This window comes from Pogoniulus pusillus, chromosome 40, assembly GCF_015220805.1.
Source record: "Pogoniulus pusillus isolate bPogPus1 chromosome 40, bPogPus1.pri, whole genome shotgun sequence".
In the NCBI taxonomy this organism is placed as follows: domain Eukaryota; kingdom Metazoa; phylum Chordata; class Aves; order Piciformes; family Lybiidae; genus Pogoniulus; species Pogoniulus pusillus.
In genome coordinates this window covers 5,651,836-5,671,344 of record NC_087303.1, presented here as the reverse complement: position 1 = coordinate 5,671,344, position 19,509 = coordinate 5,651,836, and the positions used below count along the sequence as shown (strand labels likewise).

At 62.6% G+C, this 19,509-nt stretch overlaps 1 protein-coding gene across 1 annotated transcript in view; it reads right to left on the bottom strand.

Moving 5' to 3' along the window:
• The window catches only part of SMARCD2 (SWI/SNF related, matrix associated, actin dependent regulator of chromatin, subfamily d, member 2), a 29,879-nt gene extending 11,530 nt beyond the window's left edge, over nt 1-18,349 (bottom strand). Inside the window, exons 1-3 of the mRNA XM_064174726.1 lie at nt 18,183-18,349; nt 4,375-4,559; nt 254-296 (exon numbers count right to left, since the gene is read on the bottom strand). Of these exons, the coding sequence (XP_064030796.1) occupies nt 254-296; nt 4,375-4,559; nt 18,183-18,344 (390 nt within the window). The 5' untranslated portion in view covers nt 18,345-18,349. The remainder of the gene's footprint in view (nt 1-253; nt 297-4,374; nt 4,560-18,182) is intronic.
• Nucleotides 18,350-19,509: the final 1,160 nt, after the last annotated feature.

The window sequence follows — 19,509 nt, the reverse complement described above, 5'->3', positions numbered from 1 at the left end:
CCCAAGTCCCAGCAGTGCAAACTGTGCCCAGCTCAAGCCTCTCCACCACCCACAGGGAGAGACAGAAAGGTTTTGGGTCAGTTTGGGATGGAGCAGAAATGCTCAGGGGGCAGAGTGCAGCCCATTGACATCCTCCCCCTCCTCCTCCTCGCAGGGAGCTCATCACCCCTGGATGCCCTGGGGAGGCAGCACAGATCCTCCTCCCTCCCCCAGCAGCTGAGCTCCTTCCCCACACACCCAGGTGGCAACTCACCCTCTGGGGCAGGACCTTGTCAGCCATCTTCCTCCTCTTCACCCTGCAGAGAGGCAAAGCCAAAGTAAAGGTGACAGAACCATGGAATGCTTTGGCTGGGAAGGGACCCCCAAAGCTCATCCAGGCCAACCCCCTGCAGCCAGCAGGGACATCCCCAGCCAGAGCAGGCTGCTCACAGCCCCACACAGCCTCCCCTGCACTGCTGCCAGCCATGGGCAGCTCCCAGCTCTCTGGGCAGCCTGGCACAGGCTCTCCCCACCCTCACTGCCAAACATTTCTCCCTTCTCTCCACTCTCAAGCTCCTCTCTCACCTTCCAACCATCCCCCCTTGGCCTGGCCCAGCAGCTCCTGCTCACAGCTCTGTCCCCAGCTCTCTGCTGGGCCCTTCCAGCACTCCAAGGCCACCAGAAGGTCTCCCTGCAGCCTTCTCTCCTGCAGCCTGCCCAAGCCCAACTCTCCCAGCCTGGCCTCACAGCAGAGCCCTTCCAGCCCTGCCAGCACTGCTGTGGCCTCCTCTGGCCCTGCTGCAGCAGCTCCCTGCCTGTGCTGTGCTGAGCACTCCAGAGCTGCCCCAGCACTGCAGGGGATGCCAGCAGGGCAAAAGGCATCCTGCAGCTCTCTCAGGACATCCTGGTGCCTGCCCAGTGGGAAGCTGCTTCCTGCCCCATGCTGAGGCAGCAGCAGGTCTCAGGGCACAACACTGAGCTCTGTTTGTATGGCAGGAGCCTTGTGGCTCTTTTGTCCTCATCCAGGTCACAAATGGGGACAGAAGTCACAGTGCCAGTGCCAGCTGCATGCCATGGAGGTGGCTCAGGGCAAGCCAAGTGTCCCCTTTAGGTCTTCTCTGCATGACAGAGACTTTGGACTTGCAGGAGGAGAACAAGGAGGTTGCAAGGGCACCCACAGCCTTGGGCTCAGTGCTGGAAAGCCAAGGAGTATCCCTATGGACATGGCAAGATGACTCCAGAGGGGAAGCTGATGGACAGCCAGAGCCTGGTGGAGTATCCCTATGGACATGGCAAGATGATGACTCCAGAGGGGAAGCTGCTGCACATCCAGAGCCTGTCACCAGGGGAGGAAATCAAATCCCTGGGCCTGGTTTGCTGCAGCTTGCTGAAGGTGCTGCAGGAGAGGAGCAAGGAGAAGGTGGCACAAGGCAAAGCTGTGGCTGCAGACCTGCTGCCATCTGCACACAGCCCTCCTGAGCATCCTCTCTGCAAGTGGCCATCCCCAGGAGCTCACTTCAAACCAGCTTAAACCAAGCCAACCTTGTCCCAGTGAGGCTGAAATCCTGCAGAACCACAGAGTGTCAGGGGCTGGAAGGCAGCTCCAAAGCTCAGCCAGTCCAAGCCCTCTGCCAGAGCAGGATCTCCTATACCAGGTCACACAGGAACACATCCAGGCAGGGTTTGGATCTCTCCAGAGAGGGAGACTCCACAGCCCCCCTGGGCAGCCTGTGCCAGGCTCTGCCACCCTCACAGGGGGAAAATTCCTCCTCCTGTGGCCATGGCACTTCTCTGCCTCAGCTTCCACCACTGCCCCTTGTGCTGGCACTGGCATCCCCCAGCAGAGCCTGGCTCCAGCTCCTGCCACTCACCTGCACATCTTCATCCACACTGCTGAGGTCACCTCTCAGTCACCTCCTCTCCCAGCTCCCAGTCCCAGCTCCCTCAGGCTCTGCTCCTACCAGAGCTGTTCCATTCCCTTCATTACCTCTGTGGCTCTGTGCTAACAGAGCCCTCTAGGGCCCTGCTCAGAACCATTTCAGCTCTCTCCAAGCCTGCAGGTCCTGTCAGATGAGGGCTCTGTGCTGTCCTCCTCCCTGCACACTCCTCCAGCCCCCACCACCCACTCTGATGCTCAGTTCAATTCATGGCTCCTCCTGTCCCACTGTGCAGAGAGGTGGGGCAGAGTCCAGCAGGCAGAAAGAAGTCCCTGGCCCCTGGCAGCAGCAAGGGGAGCAGCAGGGCAGAGCTGTTTGTGCTGCCATCACGAGGTGGCCAAGGTACAGAGGCTGCCCTGTGGCTGCCCCAGCAGCAGGACATGGTGGCAACCCAGCCTGAGCTGAGCTGGGGGGGGGGGAAGGGAACTCAGAGTCACAGTTGTGGTGGTTGGAAAAGAACCTTTAAGGTCATGAGGCCAACCCTGAGCCCAGCACTGCCAGGGCACCACCACCCCATGGCCCTCAGCACATCTGCATGGCTTTAACACCCCTGCAGGCATGGGGACTCCACCACTGCCCTGGGCAGCCTGGGCCAGGCCTTGGCAACCCTCAAGAGGAAGAAATTGTTCCTCATGGGCAACCTAAAGCTTCCCTGGGGCAACCTGAGGCCATTTCTTATGTTCTATCACTTGTTCCTAGGGAGCTGAGCCCAACCCCCACCTCACTGCAGCCTCCTCTCAGGGAGCTGTAGAGGGCAATGAGGTCTCCCTCAGCCTCCTCTCCTCCAGGCTGCACCCCCCCCAGCTCCCTCAGCAGCCTCTCCCCAGCCCTCTTCTCCAGACCCTTCCCCAGCTTTGTTGCCCTTCTCTGGCCCTGCTCCAGCCCCTCACTGTCCTTCAAGTGGGGGACCCAAACCTGAACTCAGACCCCTTCCCGAGGCTGCTCTCAATCCCCTCACCAAGACCAACCCATTCAAAGGAACAGGCACATCTCTGGGGTCCCCTTCCAGCCCTGCAGGGTTTGGCTGCCCCTTGCTGATGCCTTGCTGCAGAGCAGGCAGGAGCAGGGCAGCTCTCCCAGCACAGCCAGCCCCTGGGGAGGGAGCTGCAGCCTCAGCTGGCTGCTGACGTCCACGCTGGGGGTGAGCTGCCCCTTGGCCTTAATCCCCAGCTGGCTCTGCAGCACCAAGGGATGAGCAGGCACTGTGCAGGGGCTGGGATGTCCTCTGGAGGTTGCCATGGAGCTAAATGAGCTGTCAGCCACCAGCCAAGACACATTCCAGGGCAGGGAATGGGACCTGAGTGTCCATCAGGACCGAGGGACTCTGCCCTGGGCAGCAGCCCCCAGTAATCATGGAGCCCTCAGAGAACACAGAAGCAGAGGGAAGGGATTAGCCAGCTGGGAGCTGCTGGCAGAGCTCTGATGACATCAGTCCCAACAGGCAGACTGAGCAAGAGCACAGCTCAGCTCCACAGCCTGCCACATCTGCCCTCTCTGCCCACTCCTGTCTGTGCCTGCCAGAGGCAGCACAAAGCCCTGTGAGAAGGGGAAAGACCCCAAAATATCCTGGGGTGCATTCAAAGAGTGTGGCCAGCAGGCCAAGGGACATTCTCCTCCTCTGCTCTGCCCTGGGGAGGCCACATCTGCAGTCCTGGGTCCAGTTCAAGAGGGACAGGGAAGTGCTGGACAGAGTCCAGAGGAGACCACAAAGCTGCTGAGGGGCCTGGAGCAGCTCTGTGAGGAGCAAAGGCAGAGCCCTGGGGCTGAGAGCCTGCAGAAGAGCAGCCCCAGAGGGGACCTGAGCAGTGCTCAGCAAGAGCTAAAGGCTGGGAGGCAAGAGGCTGGGGCCAGACTCTGCTCAGTGGTGCCCAGGGACAGGACAAGGGGCACAAACTGGACCTCAGAAGGTTCCACTTGACCAGGAGGAGAAATTTGTTTGGTGTGAGGGTGCTGGAGGCCTGGAGCAGGCTGCCCAGAGAGGTTGTGAAGCCTCCTTTGTCTGCAGAGCTTCCAACCACCTCCCTGGGCATTGTGCCCTTGGGCAAGCTGCTGTGGGTGCCCTGCTTTAGCAGAGGGCTTGGGCTGGATGAGCTCCACAGGCCCTTTCCAACCCCCACCCAGGCTGTGGCTTCTGGCAAGCACCAACATCTGCAGTGAGGCTTTTCAGCTGCTGGCTGCAGAGAAGCTGTGAGCCCAGAGCTGCCTGCCCCCAGCCCTGCCCTCCTTCCATCATCACAACTCCCCCCCGGCCCCAGCCTTGAGCTCTGGCACGTTTCCCACTGCCAGTGGTGCCAGTCTGCAGCCAAACCATGCTGGCTCCAGCCCTGCTGCTGGCAGCTCAGCCCTCTGCAGCAGGGCAAGGAGTGTGGGGGGAGCTGTGGTGAAGTGCAGCTGGCAGCCAGGGGGGCAACCAGTGGCCTGCAGCCTGGCTGGCAGCAGCAGGGTGCTGGCTCCTTACCCTCTCCTCTGGGCAGCCATGGGGGGCTGTGCCTGGGGGGTCAGCAGGCGCTTCCTGAAGGGGTCCATCATGGCCTGTGGTAGCCCAGGTCTCATCGGGGAGGCTGCTCCATAGGGAGGTGCCCCTGGTGGTCCCACCTGCATCCCTGCCATGGGCATCCTGCCGCCGGGTGGCATCCCTGGGCGCTGCGGAGGGAGAGGAGAGGAGAGGAGAGAGTTCAGCACTGCCCCGCGGGTACCAGCTGCCCTCCTGCTTCTGCCCCGAGGTGCAGGGGGCAGGGCAGGGCGCTGGGGGGGCAGGACAGGGCAGGGCGCTGGGGGGCAGGACAAGGCAGGGCGCTGGGGGGGCAGGACAGGGCGCTGGGGGGGCAGGACAGGGCAGGGCAGGGCGCTGGGGGGGCAGGACAGGGCAGGGCGCTGGGGGGCAGGACAGGGCGCTGGGGGGCAGGACGGGGCGCTGGGGGGCAGGACAAGGCAGGGCGCTGGGGGGGCAGGGCAGGGCGCTGGGGGGGCAGGACAGGGCAGGGCAGGGCGCTGGGGGGGCAGGACAGGGCAGGGCGCTGGGGGGCAGGGCAGGACGGGGCGCTGGGGGGGCAGGGCAGGACGGGGCGCTGGGGGGCAGGACAAGGCAGGGCGCTGGGGGGGCAGGGCAGGGCGCTGGGGGGGCAGGACAGGACGGGGCGCTGGGGGGCAGGGCAGGACGGGGCGCTGGGGGGGCAGGGCAGGGCAGGGCAGGGCGCTGGGGGGGCAGGACAGGACGGGGCGCTGGGGGGCAGGGCAGGACGGGGCGCTGGGGGGGCAGGGCAGGGCGGGGCGCTGGGGGGCAGGGCAGGGCAGGGCAGGGCAGGGCAGGACGGGGCGCTGGGGGGGCAGGATGCTGAGCCAGGCGTGGCCCTGAGCAGGCAGCGGCGCTGGAGCATCCCCAGGTGCTGCCTGCAAGGTCAGCGCCTGGAGGACGGCAGGGGCTGGGCTGTGCCCGGCTGGGAGCTCCTCTGCAAGAGCAGAGCTGGCAGCGGCCGTGCCCGGGAGGGGGTCGGAGCCATCCCGAGGCTGGCAGCAGGAAGGGAGCTGAGCTCCTGGGCACAGAGGAGCTCAGCCCTGCCAGCCACCAGCTCCCATCCTTTGCCCTCCAGGGAGCCATCACCCAGCGGCTCTGGCCCCAGGGCAGCCCTGGCAGCCCCTCCAAGGCCCTGCAGCAGAGCACTTGGGCAAGACAGCACCCACCCAGCTGGCAGAGGGGAGACCACCTTGGCCACCCCCAAGCATCCCCCTGGGGCCCTCAACAACCACTTACAGCCCCCCCCAACCCCCAGAACCCCACGACCCACAGGCCACTCCTACGTGCTCCAGCCTGCTCCAGCAGCAGCCTGAGCCAGCAGCCTCCCAGGCTGCTCGGAGACAGCTCCTTGCTGCCAAGATGGGAGGCTGGGAGAGCCACCAAGCCAGCAGAGCAACATTTCTCCTCTGCCTCAGGCTCCTCAGCGTGCCAGGACATCGCCCACAGCTCCCCTCCCACTGCCCTGCCAGGGCATGAGGCTGTGTGCAGAGCAGGGGGGAGCTAAGGAAGGCTCCGTGGGCTACCAGGAGCTCACTGCACAGGGGCATGAAGTGCAGCACAAGGACAGGACCACGGAATGATCTGGGCTGGAAAAGCTCTCTGAGCTCATCCAGTCCAAGCAGCAACCCAACCCCCACCACGGCCACCAAGCCCTGTCCCCATGCACCACAGCCACAGCTTGCTTGAAGCCCTCCAGGGATGGGCACTCCAGCACCCCCCTGGGCAGCCTGTGCCAATCCTTCACCACTCTTGCAGCAAAGGAACTGTTCCTGAGCTCCAACCTAACCCCCCCCTGGCAGCACTTGAGGCCATTGCCTCCTGTCCCAAGGCCTGGGTGCAGGAGAGCTGCGAGCACAGTGCTGCAGCTGCAGCCTGCTCAGGGCCACAGCAGGGGCTTGGTTTGGGGGCAGCAGGAGCCAAACCACGCTCACCTCCCCCTCCAAACACAAACCCAAGGGCTTGAGTTGCTCTCACTCCAGAGCCCAGGGCCACAGGAGCTTGGGGGGAGCCCCAAACCGAGCCCAGAGCCATGCCAGGAGCACCGCAGGGCACATGGAAGTCTGGAGCCGCTGGCACAGCCCAGTGCCAGCCTCACCTTTGCTCAGCCTCCCTTTGAAGCAGCACATCCAGAGCCTGGCCTCACTCACAGGCCCTTGCCACAAGGCAGGAGCCCTTGCCACAAAGCAGGAGCCTCTTTCTTCCCCCTAACCACCCCCAGATGTTGCTCTCCTTTTGATCACGTCCAACATCTGCGCAGCGCCGAGCGGAGCCCAGCAGCACCTCTGCTCCTGCCAAAAAGCAGAGGGCAAGGACCCAGCTGCTCCTCCAGGCTTATCAAGAGCTCCTCCAAGGCAGGCTGGGAGGGGAGGCAGCAGCAAGAACCACACAGCCTCTGCAGAGCTATGAAGCAAGGAGCTGCTGCCTGCCAGTGCAGAGTGGCCCTCCCACAGCATCACAGCATCACAGTGTCACAGCATCACCAAGGTTGGAAGAGACCTCACAGAGCATCAAGTCCAACCCTTTAGCACAGAGCTCAAGGCCAGACCATGGCACCAAGTGCCACGTCCAGTCCTGCCTTGAACAGCTCCAGGGACGGCGACTCCACCACCTCCCCGGGCAGCCCATTCCAGTGTCCAATGACTCTCTCAGGGAAGAACTTTCTCCTCACCTCCAGCCTAAATCTCCCCTGGCACAGCCTGAGGCTGTGTCCTCTCCTTCTGGTGCTGGCCACCTGAGAGAAGAGAGCAACCTCCTCCTGGCCACAACCTCCCCTCAGGTAGTTGCAGACAGCAATGAGGTCTGCCCTGAGCCTCCTCTTCTCCAGGCTAACCAATCCCAGCTCCCTCAGCCTCTCCTCCTAGGGCTGTGCTCAAGGCCTCTCCCCAGCCTCGTTGCCCTTCTCTGGACATGCTCAAGCATCTCAATGTCCCTCCTAAACTGGGGGGCCCAGAACTGGACACAGCACTCAAGGTGTGGTCTAAGCAGTGCAGAGTACAGGGGCAGAATGACCTCCCTGCTCCTGCTGGCCACACCATTGCTGATGCAGGCCAGGATGCCACTGGCTCTCTTGGCCACCTGGGCACACTGCTGGCTCATGTTCAGGTGGGTACCAATCAGCACCCCCAGATCCCTCTCTGTCTGGCTGCTCTCAGCCACTCTGACCCCAGCCTGTATCTCTGCATGGGGTTGTTGTGGCCAAAGTGCAGCACCCTGCACTTGGAGCTATTGAACTCCATCCCCTTGGACTCTGCCCATCTGTGCAGGCAGTCAAGGTCCTGCTGCAGAGCCCTTCTGCCCTCCAGCCCAGCCACATCTGCCCCCAGCTTGGTGTCCTCTGCACACTTGCTGGTGACTGACTCCATGCCCTCATCCAGATCACCTATGAAGATGTTAAAGAGGATGGGGCCCAGCACTGACTCTGGTCTGGGCTGCATGCTCAGAACCCTCCTGACTCACCTGCGAGGGCTGCAGCCACCAGAAGCTGCTGTCAAACCTTGCCTCAGGCATTTGGGACCCCCCAAAACAGCTCTGAGGCTGCAAGCAGATCACCTGCAGGTCCCTGGAGGCACCAGGCAGGTGGCTTTTGGGGCAGCTCACGTCCCTGGGTGTTTCTGAAGCTCAAAGAGGGGACAGTGGTTGGTGACACAGGGAAAGTGGTTTGAAGGGAGGTGCCACACAGGACAGTGTGGGACAACACAAGCCCTGCCCTGCATGTGCTGATCACAGAACTGCTTGGGTGGGAAAAGCCCTCTGGGCTCCTCCAGCCCACCCAGCAACCCAAGCCCACCGTGGCCACTAAACCATGTCCTGGTGCCCATGTTTCTTGAACCCCTCCAGCCATGGGCACACCACCACCTCCCTGGGCAGCCTGTGCCAAGCCCTGAGCACTCTGGCAGCAAAGACATTTCTCCTCCTCTCCAACCTAACCCTCCCCTGGCACAATTTCAGGCCATTTGCTCTCCTTCTATATCACCTGATCCTAGGGAGCAGAGCCCAAGCCCCACAGCTTGCTTGCACTAAGAGACAACATGGCCATGACCAGCTCCTGCCCTTCAGCCAGGGCTGCTCTCACCACCACCATCACCACCATGCCCCTGAGGTCTCTCTGACCTCCCTCTGCCATTCTAGAGGTCACATTTCTGAGCTGTCCTTGAAATCAGAGATTTGGAGGCCTGGCTGAGAGAGTCTTTGCCAGCTCCTCAGCAGCCACAGCACCTTGTGCAAGGTCTCTTTTGTGTCCCTCTGCTCCCCAGCGCTGCAAAGCTCTTCAGAGGGCAAGAGAGTGCTTGGTTGCAGGAGGAGGAGACAACTCTGCCAGCAGGGAGAGGTTCAGTGCAGGCACGAACAGATCTGTCACACTTAAGACTCCTCCACCAACATCTGAGAACCATCAGGCACAGCTAAGCTGCTGGGGGAGTGAGCTCCAGCCCATCAGGGCCCCCTGTTTGATCACTTGGACAAGCCAAAGAGGGAAGGCAGATTTCTCCACGTGGATGCTTTGGGCTTTATATTCCTCCCTCCCTCCCCCCACTTCAGTTCACCCTCAAGACTTGCAAGCTGCTAATGGAGAAGGCTCTCAGCAAAGCAGGAGCAGCCTCTGCCTCGTGTTCAACCAGCAGCTGCATGCCTGTGCTGAGGGCCAGCACATCCTCAGCTGGATCAGAAGTCCTATGTGACACTGGGGGCAACTTCAGTGTCCTGGTTTGCCTGCTGGGTCTGTGTGCTAAGCCCTGCAGACACCCTGGGACAGGCTTCTCCCTCTCTGGAGGCTTTCAAGCCCCATCTGGATGCATTCCTGGGCGACCTGCACTAGATTCTGTGGTCCTGCTCTGGGGGGAGGGGGTTGGGCTCGATGATGAGGAGAGACTGAAAGAGTTGGGGCTGTGCAGGCTGGAGCAGAGGAGGCTCCCAGGGGACCTTCTGGTGGCCTGCCAGGATCTGAAGGGGGCTCCAAAAAAGCTGGGGAGGGACTTTTGAGGCTGTGAGGGAGTGGCAGGAGTGGGGGGAATGGAGCAAAGGTGGAGGTGGGGAGAGTGAGGCTGGAGGTGAGGAGGAAGTTGTTGAGCAGGAGAGTGGTGAGAGGCTGGAATGGGTTGCCCAGGGAGGGGGTTGAGGCCCCATGGCTGGAGGTGTTTGAGGCCAGGCTGGCTGAGGCTCTGTGCAGCCTGCTCTAGGGTAGGGTGCCCCTGGGCATGGCAGGGGTTTGGAACTGGCTGCTCCTTGTGGTCCCTTCCAACCCTGCCTGAATCTATGATTCTATGAGAGGTTCTCCTACCCCTCTGCTCTGCCCTGCCGAGGCTGCATCTGGAGTACTGTGTCCAGTTCTGGGCCCCTCAGTTCAGGAAGGGGTTTGGAACTGGCTGCTCCTTGTGGTCCCTTCCAACCCTGCCTGATTCAGTGATTCTAGGACCTGAGGAGGTCCCTTCCAACCCTGCCTGATTCAGTGATTCTAGGACCTGAGGAGGTCCCTTCCAACCCTGCCTGATTCTGTGATTCTAGGACCTGAGGAGGTCCCTTCCAAGCCCTAGCATCCTGTGATCCCCAAAGCTCACAAGACTCAACTCACAGCAGTGTGGCACAGCCTTAAACCCTCCAGCTGAGCCAGGGAGCAGCCCTAGCAGGGGGAATTCTGCCTCCAGCTCCCTTTGGAAGCCTTGGAAAATAATCAGCAGGATGTAAGAGGGCTTCAGCTCAGGAAATTTTATTAAGACCAGCTCAAACCACAGTGACCTTCCCCAGCCCCTTCCTGTCCAACAGCCTTTGTCTGTCCACCCCTCCTCACCCAGGGCACTGCTGCTGGCCACAGCCCCATCCCACTCCCCTCCCCCTCTCCTCCCTGCCCCACCGCCCCTGCCATGGGGGGTGGACAAAGGGCAAACCTTGCAAGCTCAGCTCGGAGGAAGGAGCTGGCCCTGGTCCAGCCTTCCCCAGAGCGAGGGAGCAGAGCTGCTTGGCCAGGGGACAGCAAGCAGCTTGTTCCTGCTGGCTGCCAGCGCCGGAGGAGCGAGGGGGCTGCGGTTTAGGGGTTCATCCCAGGTCACTGCACAGGCCACTGGGGTCCGGGGAGAGCTCTGCTGAGAGGCAGCTTCAGCTGCATCCATCTCGGCAGCCTCCCTGGCCTGCCAAAGGCTCCTTCTTGAGGAAGGGCAGGCCAGAAACGGGAGGCTGGGAAGCAGAAGGAAGGGGAGTGATAAATGACAGCAGGGCTGAAGAAAAGCAGCACTTGGGAGAAGAGCTCCAGAGCCTCTCCCCAGCTCCCTTCCAAGGCTGCAGCTCTTCCCTGCACCTCCCTGACGTTGGGGGGGGGGGGGGGGGGAAGCTCTTCCCAAGCCATGTCCTGTTTTGCTGCGTCCAGCAAGGCTTAGCCCAGCCCAGCTCTGCACACACACCAAGGGCCAGGCAGCAGGAACCTGCTCCTGTCCTGGCCCGGGGCGCTGGCAGCAGAGCCCTGGAGCGGGGCCAGGCAAGGAGAGCTCTTCCCGCAGGTTCCTGCCCCTGTGCCCTACCCGCAGGGCTCCCACCTCAAAGGTCTCTTCCACCCTGGAGCGCAGAAGCAGCAAGCCCTGCTCTAGCCCCGCTGGAGCTCCACGCCAGGCTGGCCTCCAGCAGAGCTTGGCTGCTAGAGCCCAACCCAGAGCCCCGCACGGAGCCTCTCCCCGCTCCAGCACCCCCCAAAACGCTGCTTTCCCTCCCCTCCTTTGTTCTTATCTCTGAGCAAATCCCTCCTGGGAGGGTGCCGGGAAGGGGCCTGGGCTTGTGCCGGGGGAGATGTGCACCTGAGCGGTGCCGCTGGGGGGGCTGCGAGCTCCGGGGCAGTGCCTTGCCCCCAGACTGCCCCCACTCAGCTGGGCACGCCCGGGAGAGCCTCCCCTGGGGCAGCTCCGGGAGCCAACCCCGGGGATGGGGGGTGTGGGGTGTGGTGACAGCTCCCGGGACCCCAACCCCGGGGGGGGACACACACACAGCTCCTGGGACCCCAACCCCAGAGGGGGGGACACACACACAGAGCTCCTGGGACCCCAACCCCGGGGATGGGGCGGGGGGGCAGTGACAGCTCCCGGGACCCCAACCCCAGGGGGGGACACACACACACAGAGCTCCTGGGACCCCAACCCCGGGGATGGGGGGTGTGGGGTGTGGTGACAGCTCCTGGGACCCCAAACTCGGGGGACACACACACAGCTCCCGGGACCCCAACCCTGGAGGGGGGACACACACAGCCCTGGGACCCCAAACCCGGGGGGCGGGGGGGATCCACACAGCTCCTGGGACCCAAATCCCAGGGGGGGACACACACACAGCTCCTGGGACCCCAACCCCGGGGGGACACACACACAGCTCCCGGGACTCCAACCCTGGAGGGGGACACACACAGCTCCAGGGACCCCAACCCCAGGGGGGGACACACACACAGAGCTCCTGGGACCCCAACCCCGGGGGGGGACACACACACACAGCTCCTGGGACCCCAACCCCAGGGGGACACACACAGCTCCTGGGACCCCAACCTCGGGGGGGGACACACACACAGCTCCTGGGACCCCAACCTCGGGGGGGGACACACACACAGCTCCTGGGACCCCAACCCCAGGGGGGGGACACACACAGCTCCTGGGACCCCAACCCCAGAGGGGGACACACACACAGCTCCAGGGACCCCAACCCCAGGGGGGGGACACACACAGCTCCTGGGACCCCAACCCCAGGGGGACACACACACACACAGCTCCTGGGACCCCAACCCCAGGGGGGGACACACACAGCTCCCAGGACCCCAATCCTGGGGGACACACACAGCTCCTGGGACCCCAATCCTGGGGGACACACACACAGCTCCTGGGACCCCAGCCCCAGGGGGGGCAGCTCCCGGTCCCAGGCAGCTTCTTAGCTAAGAGCTGGGGCTCAGAAGTGGCAGCTGAGAGGGAGAGGGGCAAAGGCAGCCCCAGCAGCTCCAGGCCATGCTGCTGGCCACGCTTCGAGCCCAGCCAAACCTGCCCATCTGTGCCCCCCCCCGCCCCGAAGCTGCAGGGGTCACAGGTCACCCAAAGGAGAGGTCCCAGGCATTCGAATCACCAGGGCCATGCCCACGGGCAGGAGCCAGGAACAAAGGGGTTGGGTTCCCATCGGTTAGAGACCCCCCAGCGGCTGCTGGCACAGCATGGGAGCAGCTGGGGAGGGCACAGAGGTGCCTGGCACGGAGCTAAGGGCTCCAAGAGCTCCTGCGGAGGGAGATGGAGGGAGAGAGCCTTCAACAGCAAGTTCTGGTGATGCTGTCCAGCCAGGATTCGCTGCCACACTTCCCCCCCACCCCCCCCCAGGAGAAACAAAGAGTGCTGTGGTCTCTGCTGCCTGCTGCTCCAAGAGGCTCCAAGCTCATCTGCTTTGTATCAGCGCTGAAATGAACTGGAGGCTCACTCAGCCTGTGATGAAACCTGCCTTGGAAACCATCTCCCTCGGGAAGGGTGGGGGTGACCCAGCCCCAGCAGCACTGCAGCTCTCTCTGCAGCCTTCTGGTACTGCTCTGGCCCTGGCTGGCAGCCCCAGGCCCCCTCCAAGCCACTCCCAACCAGCAGGAAAGCTGCTTCCCTTCCCTCTGCTGCCCAGGACTGCCACACTGCAGCCCCTTCGACGTGCCCAGGCCACCTCACCTTCCACCTGGCCCCACGTCAGCCACAGGCCCTTCTCCAGCTCCTCCATCTCAGCTGCCTCTAGGGCTTTCTCCATGAAGCAGAACTCTGCTTCTGCCTGCCTGCCCAGGGCTGGCATCACCAAGCTGTGGCTGATGTTTGGGTTAGGAGCCCATCCTGTGCTGCCCAGGGCTGGCATCACCAAGCTGTGGCTGATGTTTGGGTTAGGAGCCCATCCTGTGCTGCCCAGGGCTGGCATCACCAAGCTGTGGCTGATGTTTGGGTTAGGAGCCCATCCTGTGCTGCCCAGGGCTGGCATCACCAAGCTGTGGCTGATGTTTGGGTTAGGAGCCCATCCTGTGCTGCCCAGGGCTGGCATCACCAAGCTGAGGCTGATCTCTGGCTTAGGAGCTCACTCTGTGCTGCCCAGGGCTGGCATCACCAAGCTGTGGCTGATCTCTGGCTTAGGAGCCCATCCTGTGCTGCCCAAGGCTGGCATCACCAAGCTGTGGCTGATCCCTGGGTTAGGAGCCCATCCTGTGCTGCCCAGGGCTGGCATCACCAAGCTGTGGCTGACCTCTGGCTTAGGAGTCCACCCTGTGCTGCCCAGGGCTGGCATCATCAAGCTGTGGCTGATCTCTGGCTTAGGAGCCCATCCTGTGCTGCCCAGGGCTGGCATCACCAAGCTGTGGCTGATCCCTGGCTTAGGAGCCCATCCTGTGCTACCCAGGGCTGGCATCACCAAGCTGTGGCTGATCTCTAGGCTAGGAGCCCATCCTGTGCTGCCCAGGGCTGGCATCACCAAGCTGTGGCTGATCTCTAGGCTAGGAGCCCATCCTGTGCTGCCCAGGGCTGGCATCACCAAGCTGTGGCTGACCTCTGGCTTAGGAGTCCACCCTGTGCTGCCCAGGGCTGGCATCAACAAGCTGTGGCTGATCTCTGGCTTAGGAGCCCATCCTGTGCTGCCCAGGGCTGGCATCACCAAGCTGTGGCTGATCCCTGGCTTAGGAGCCCATCCTGTGCTACCCAGGGCTGGCATCACCAAGCTGTGGCTGATCTCTAGGCTAGGAGCCCATCCTGTGCTGCCCAGGGCTGGCATCACCAAGCTGTGGCTGATCTCTAGGCTAGGAGCCCATCCTGTGCTGCCCAGGGCTGGCATCACCAAGCTGTGGCTGATGCCTGGGTTAGGAGCTCACTCTGTGCTGCCCAGGGCTGGCATCACCAAGCTGAGGCTGATCTCTGGCTTAGGAGCTCACTCTGTGCTGCCCAGGGCTGGCATCACCAAGCTGTGGCTGATCCCTGGGTTAGGAGCTCACTCTGTGCTGCCCAGGGCTGGCATCACCAAGCTGTGGCTGATCTCTGTCTAGGAGCCCATCCTGTGCTGCCCAGGGCTGGCATCACCAAGCTGTGGCTGATCCCTGGCTTAGGAACCCATTCTGCCCTGGCAGAAACCAGGCTCCCTCTCAGCAGCAAGTGCCAGTGGAACCCTTTTGATGGGGCACCTGGCAAATCCTGCCTCTTTCCACCTCCATGCACCAGCAGGGCACCATCATGGAGCCCCTTTGAGGCTGGAGCTGCACTTTGCACAGTCCCACCCCTGACAGGCAGAGCCAGGCCTGATCCCTGGCACAGCATCAACACCTGGGGAAAACAAACCCTCTTCTAAGGCTCAAACTAGCACCTGATAAACAGAAGGAAGGCTTCTTCTGGATGATTTCACATCAGCCTGGGGGCTGGGACACAGCCTGGGCACCCCTGCAGCCACCAGCACAGGCACTGGGATGGGAGCTCCGCCTGCAGATCCACCAGCAGCTTGGCTGGGCACCCTCCTCCTGCAAATAAACCTTCTGCTGCCTGCTCCAGGCACAGCACCAGCCCCTGTGGCTGCTCTGGAAACATCAGCTCCCCCCAAAAAACCCCTCCCAAGGGTAGCATCCTGTGGAATTCACAGACCCACAGAATGCCAGGGGTTGGGATCATCTAACCCAGCCCTCCTGCCAAGGTTCACCTAGAGAAGGTGGCTCAGGAAGATGTCCAGGTGGATGTGAAGCACCTCCAGAAACAGAGACTCCATCACCTCTCTGGGCAGCTTGTTCCAGGGCTCCATCACCCTTCAATCAAAGAAGTTCCTCCTCATGTTCAAATGGAGCTTCCTATGCTCGTTTGTGCCTCTCCCCCCTTGTGCTGCTCCTGGGCACCACTGAACAAAGCCTGGCCCCATCCTCCTGACACCAGCCCTTGAGGGTGGGTGATGAGATCCTTCTCAGCCTGCTCTGCTCCAGACTACAGAGCCCAAATTCTCTGTGTCTTCACTCACCACAGAACTGTTCCAGGCCCCTCAGCAGCATCTCTGCAGCCCTTTTCTGTACCCTCTTCCACCCAGTCCCTGTCCTTCTTCAAATGGGAAGCCCAAAGCTGGACACAGTATTCCAGATTCCCAGTCTGAGCCTCCAGTTAAGTCACCAGCAGGATGTCCAAAGGCCAGCATGTGTTTAATAATCCAGTGATTAAAGAGCCCCTAAGCACTCACTGGGCTGGAAGGGGTCTGCTGTGTCTCCTACTGCCCAACCAAGCTCTTCACTAACCACTGAATCAGGCAGGGTTGGAAGGGACCACAAGGAGCAGTCAGTGCCAACCTCCCTGCCATGCCCAGGGACACTCTACCCTAGAGCAGGCTGCACACAGCCTCAGCCAGCCTGGCCTCAAACACCTCCAGGGATGAAGCTTCCAGCACCTCCCTGAGCATCCTGTGCCAGTGTCTCAGCACCCTCACACTGAGGAACTTCTTCCTCACCTCCAGCCTCACTCTCCCCACCTCCACCTTTGCTCCATTCCCCCCACTCCTGCCACTCCCTCACAGCCTCAAAAGTCCCTCCCCAGCTTTTTTGGAGCCCACTTCAGATGCTGGAAGGCCACAAGAAGGTCCCCTGGGAGCCTCCTCTGCTCCAGCCTGCACAGCCCCAACTCTTTCAGTCTCTCCTCACCACAGAGCAGCTCCAGACCTCTGCTCATCCTCATAGCCCTTCTCTGGACACCTTCCAGCACCTCCTGATCCCTTTTGTCCCAGGGGCTCCAGAGCTGGATGCAGTACTCCAGGAGTGCTCTCAGCAGAGCACAGCAGAGGGGGAGAATCCCTTCCCTGTCCCTGCTGCCCACACTGCTCCTGCTGCAGCCCAGGCTCTGGCTGCTCTCTGTGCTGCCACTGCACACCGAGGCTCACATTGAGCTTCTCCTCCACCAGCAGCCCCCAAGTGCCTCTCCTCAGGGGGTGCTCTCAAGCCAGGCCCCTCATTAAGGCAGGGCAGAGCAAAGCAGCCCTCGGGGTCCAGCCGGGGCGGTTAAGAGGGAGAGGAGAAGCTGCTTTCCTCAGGCTGGGAATTGCCAAACAAAGGGCAGCCCCCTCTGGAGCAGACCCTTCCTGCCCTCCCAGGCGCAGGCAGCAGATGCCAGCCAGATGCAGCTCACAGCCAGACCCCGAACCCTCGGGGGGGAAGGGGGGGAGGGCTCCCCCTGCCCCCACTGCCCCAGCCCAGCTCCTGCTCTGTCTTCCCAGTGCCAGACAGGGCTGGTGAGCATCACCACCCTCCCAACACCTGCTGCCACCAGCATTGCCACCCAAGGGACAAGGAGGGGGGGGGGGGGGGGGGACAGACACACACACGCACGACATATGTCAGCCTGTTTACCCACAGCAGCCAGTGGCTCCCACTGCTTCCCAGCAGGCTCCAAGCTTCCCAGCTGGATTTTGCAAGCTGCAAGGTCAGGGGCAAACGATCGGGGCCCCAAGCAAAAGGCATCGAAGCCTGGCATCGACTTGAGCTCACAACAGCCCTGCCGAGCCACTTCAGCTTTTAGCTGCCTGAAAGGTTCGAGGAGGGCTAAGTTCTTCCCCTCTCGTCTCGTTCACAAGCGAAGCTTCCATGCTGGCAATTCCCTCGGATCGATGCGATTCAGGGATGCTCATCCTCATCCAACCTGGTCCTGACCACAACTCCAGGGAGGTTGTGGAGCAACAGAAGCACCGAATGTGATCTTCGATCACATTCGGTGCTTCTGTTGCTCCACAACCTCCCTGGGCAAACCTGTGCCAGTGTCTCCTCGCTCTCCATCCCCCCCTCTCCCAGCTTGGACCTGGTCAAAAGTCCCTTTCTCTCTCTCCCCCCTCCCACCTCCCCATCCTTCCAGCTTCAATCGATGCAAACAAGGCAGCAGCAGCAGCAGCAGCTCCGGAGGAGGCGAGCGAGCAGCGAACGGCGTTGCACAACCAAGCTCCTCCATTTCAAGCTTGCCTGGACACAACTCTGCCTTAAACCACCCTCCCCCCCCCAAAGAAAAAGTAGAGCTAACAACCCAAAGGCGACCAACCCCCGAAGCCAGACTCGATTCCACCAGCGTGGAAACTCAGGTAGGAAACTCGGGTGGGAAGTTGGGAGCGGAGTTTTCTGAAGCCAGGTCGAAGCTGGTTTGAAAGCTTTGGAGAGGGTAGATCCGCTTCATCCCCAGCCTTAGCAAGTCTCCGCTCTCCTCGCCGGTAAAACGGGGGTCAAGAAGCCACCACCCCCACCCCGTCCTCGAACGGAGCACCTCGAAGCGAAAGCAGCTCCGCGGCGGCTCCGCGCTAAGGGAAATGGCTGCAGAGCTGGAACCAGGCGCTCGGCCTCTGCCAGCAGCCGCTCGGGCTCCTTCCAGCCCGGTCCCCAGCGTGTCCCAGCGGATAGAAGCGGGGGGGGGTCAGGGCCACGGGCTGCCGCCGGTGCCGTCGCCAAGCCGCTCGGTGATGCTGCTCGAACTTTTAGCGGGTTTTTATCTCGGGTGGGTTTATTTTTTTTGGGGGGGGGGGGGAGGGGAGAGAGCAGGGGAAGAGGGATCCTAACTCTACCCGGCCGGAACACAGCATTACCCGGGCCTGCAGCCCGAGGTGCCGGCCGAGATCGGGCTCCCGGGGCGAGGGGCCGGCTCCGGTAGGCCCGGGACCCGCTCGCCCGGCCCCCCGAGGCGCAACGAAGGCCCCGTGGGGTCGGACCCGGCACTCTCCAACCCCTCCGCCCCGAGGAGGCTCCGGGCCTAACCGACCCGTTCCTCACCTCGCACCGATCGCTTCCCCGCACCCCGAGGCCGTCTCACCTGGTACTGCGCGGCGGCGGGGCCCATGGGGCGGTAGCCCGGGGCGGCAGCGGCTGCCGGAGCCGGACTGGGGCCCCTCAGCATGGCGGGGCCGGGCCCCGGGGGCGGCGGGGCGGCGGCAGGAGGCAGCGGGCTGAGCGGGAAGGCTCCGCGGCCAGCCATGGCTCCGCGGCCCCGGCCGCGCTGGGTACGCGGAAGCGGCGGCGCCGGAGACGGGGGCAGCGCGCGCGGGGCTGGGCACGCCCCCGCGACAGCCCCGCCCACCGCGGGCAGCCCCGCCCACCGCGGGCAGCCCCGCCCACCGCGGGCAGCCCCGCCCACCGCGGGCAGCCCCGCCCACCGCGGGCAGCCCCGCCCACCGCGGGCAGCCCCGCCCACCGCGGGAAGCTCCGCCCACCGCGGGCAGCCCCGCCCACCGCGGGCAGCCCCGCCCACCGCGGGAAGCTCCGCCCACCGCGGGAAGCTCCGCCCACCGCGGAAAGCTCCGCCCACCGCGGAAAGCTCCGTCCCACGAACGGCGCCGCCTGCCGGAGGCTGAGTGAGGATCGGCGAGTGTGAGTGTGAGTGAGTGTGTGTGTGTGTGAGTGAGTATGGATGTGAGTGTGAGGCTGCATGTGAGTGTGAGTGTGTGTGCGAGTGGGTATGAGTGTGTGTGTGTGAGTGAGTATGGATGTGAGTGTGAGGCTGCATGTGAGTGTGAGTGTGTGTGCGAGTGGGTATGAGTGTGTGTGTGTGTGTGAGAATGGATGTGAGTGTGAGGCTGCGTGTGAGTGAGTGTGAGTGTGTGTGCGAGCGGGTATGAGTGTGTGTGTGAGTGGGTGGGTGCAGACGCGGGGTGTGCAGACACAGAGGAGTGCAGACATGAGAGGGTTGCAGACACGAGAGGGTTGCAGACACGAGAGGGTTACAGACACGAGAGGATTGCAAACACGAGAGGGTTACAGACATGAGAGGGTTACAGACACGAGGAGGTTACAGACACGAGAGGGTTGCAGACACGAGGAGGTTACAGACACGAGAGGGTTACAGACACGAGAGGGTTGCAGACACGAGAGGGTTACAGACACGAGGAGGTTACAGACACGAGAGGGTTACAGACACGAGAGGGTTGCAGACACGAGAGGGTTACAGACACGAGGAGGTTACAGACACGAGAGGGTTACAGACACGAGAGGGTTGCAGACACGAGGAGGTTACAGACACGAGAGGGTTACAGACACGAGAGGGTTGCAGACACGAGAGGGTTACAGACACGAGGAGGTTACAGACACGAGAGGGTTACAGACACGAGGAGGTTACAGACACGAGAGGGTTACAGACACGAGAG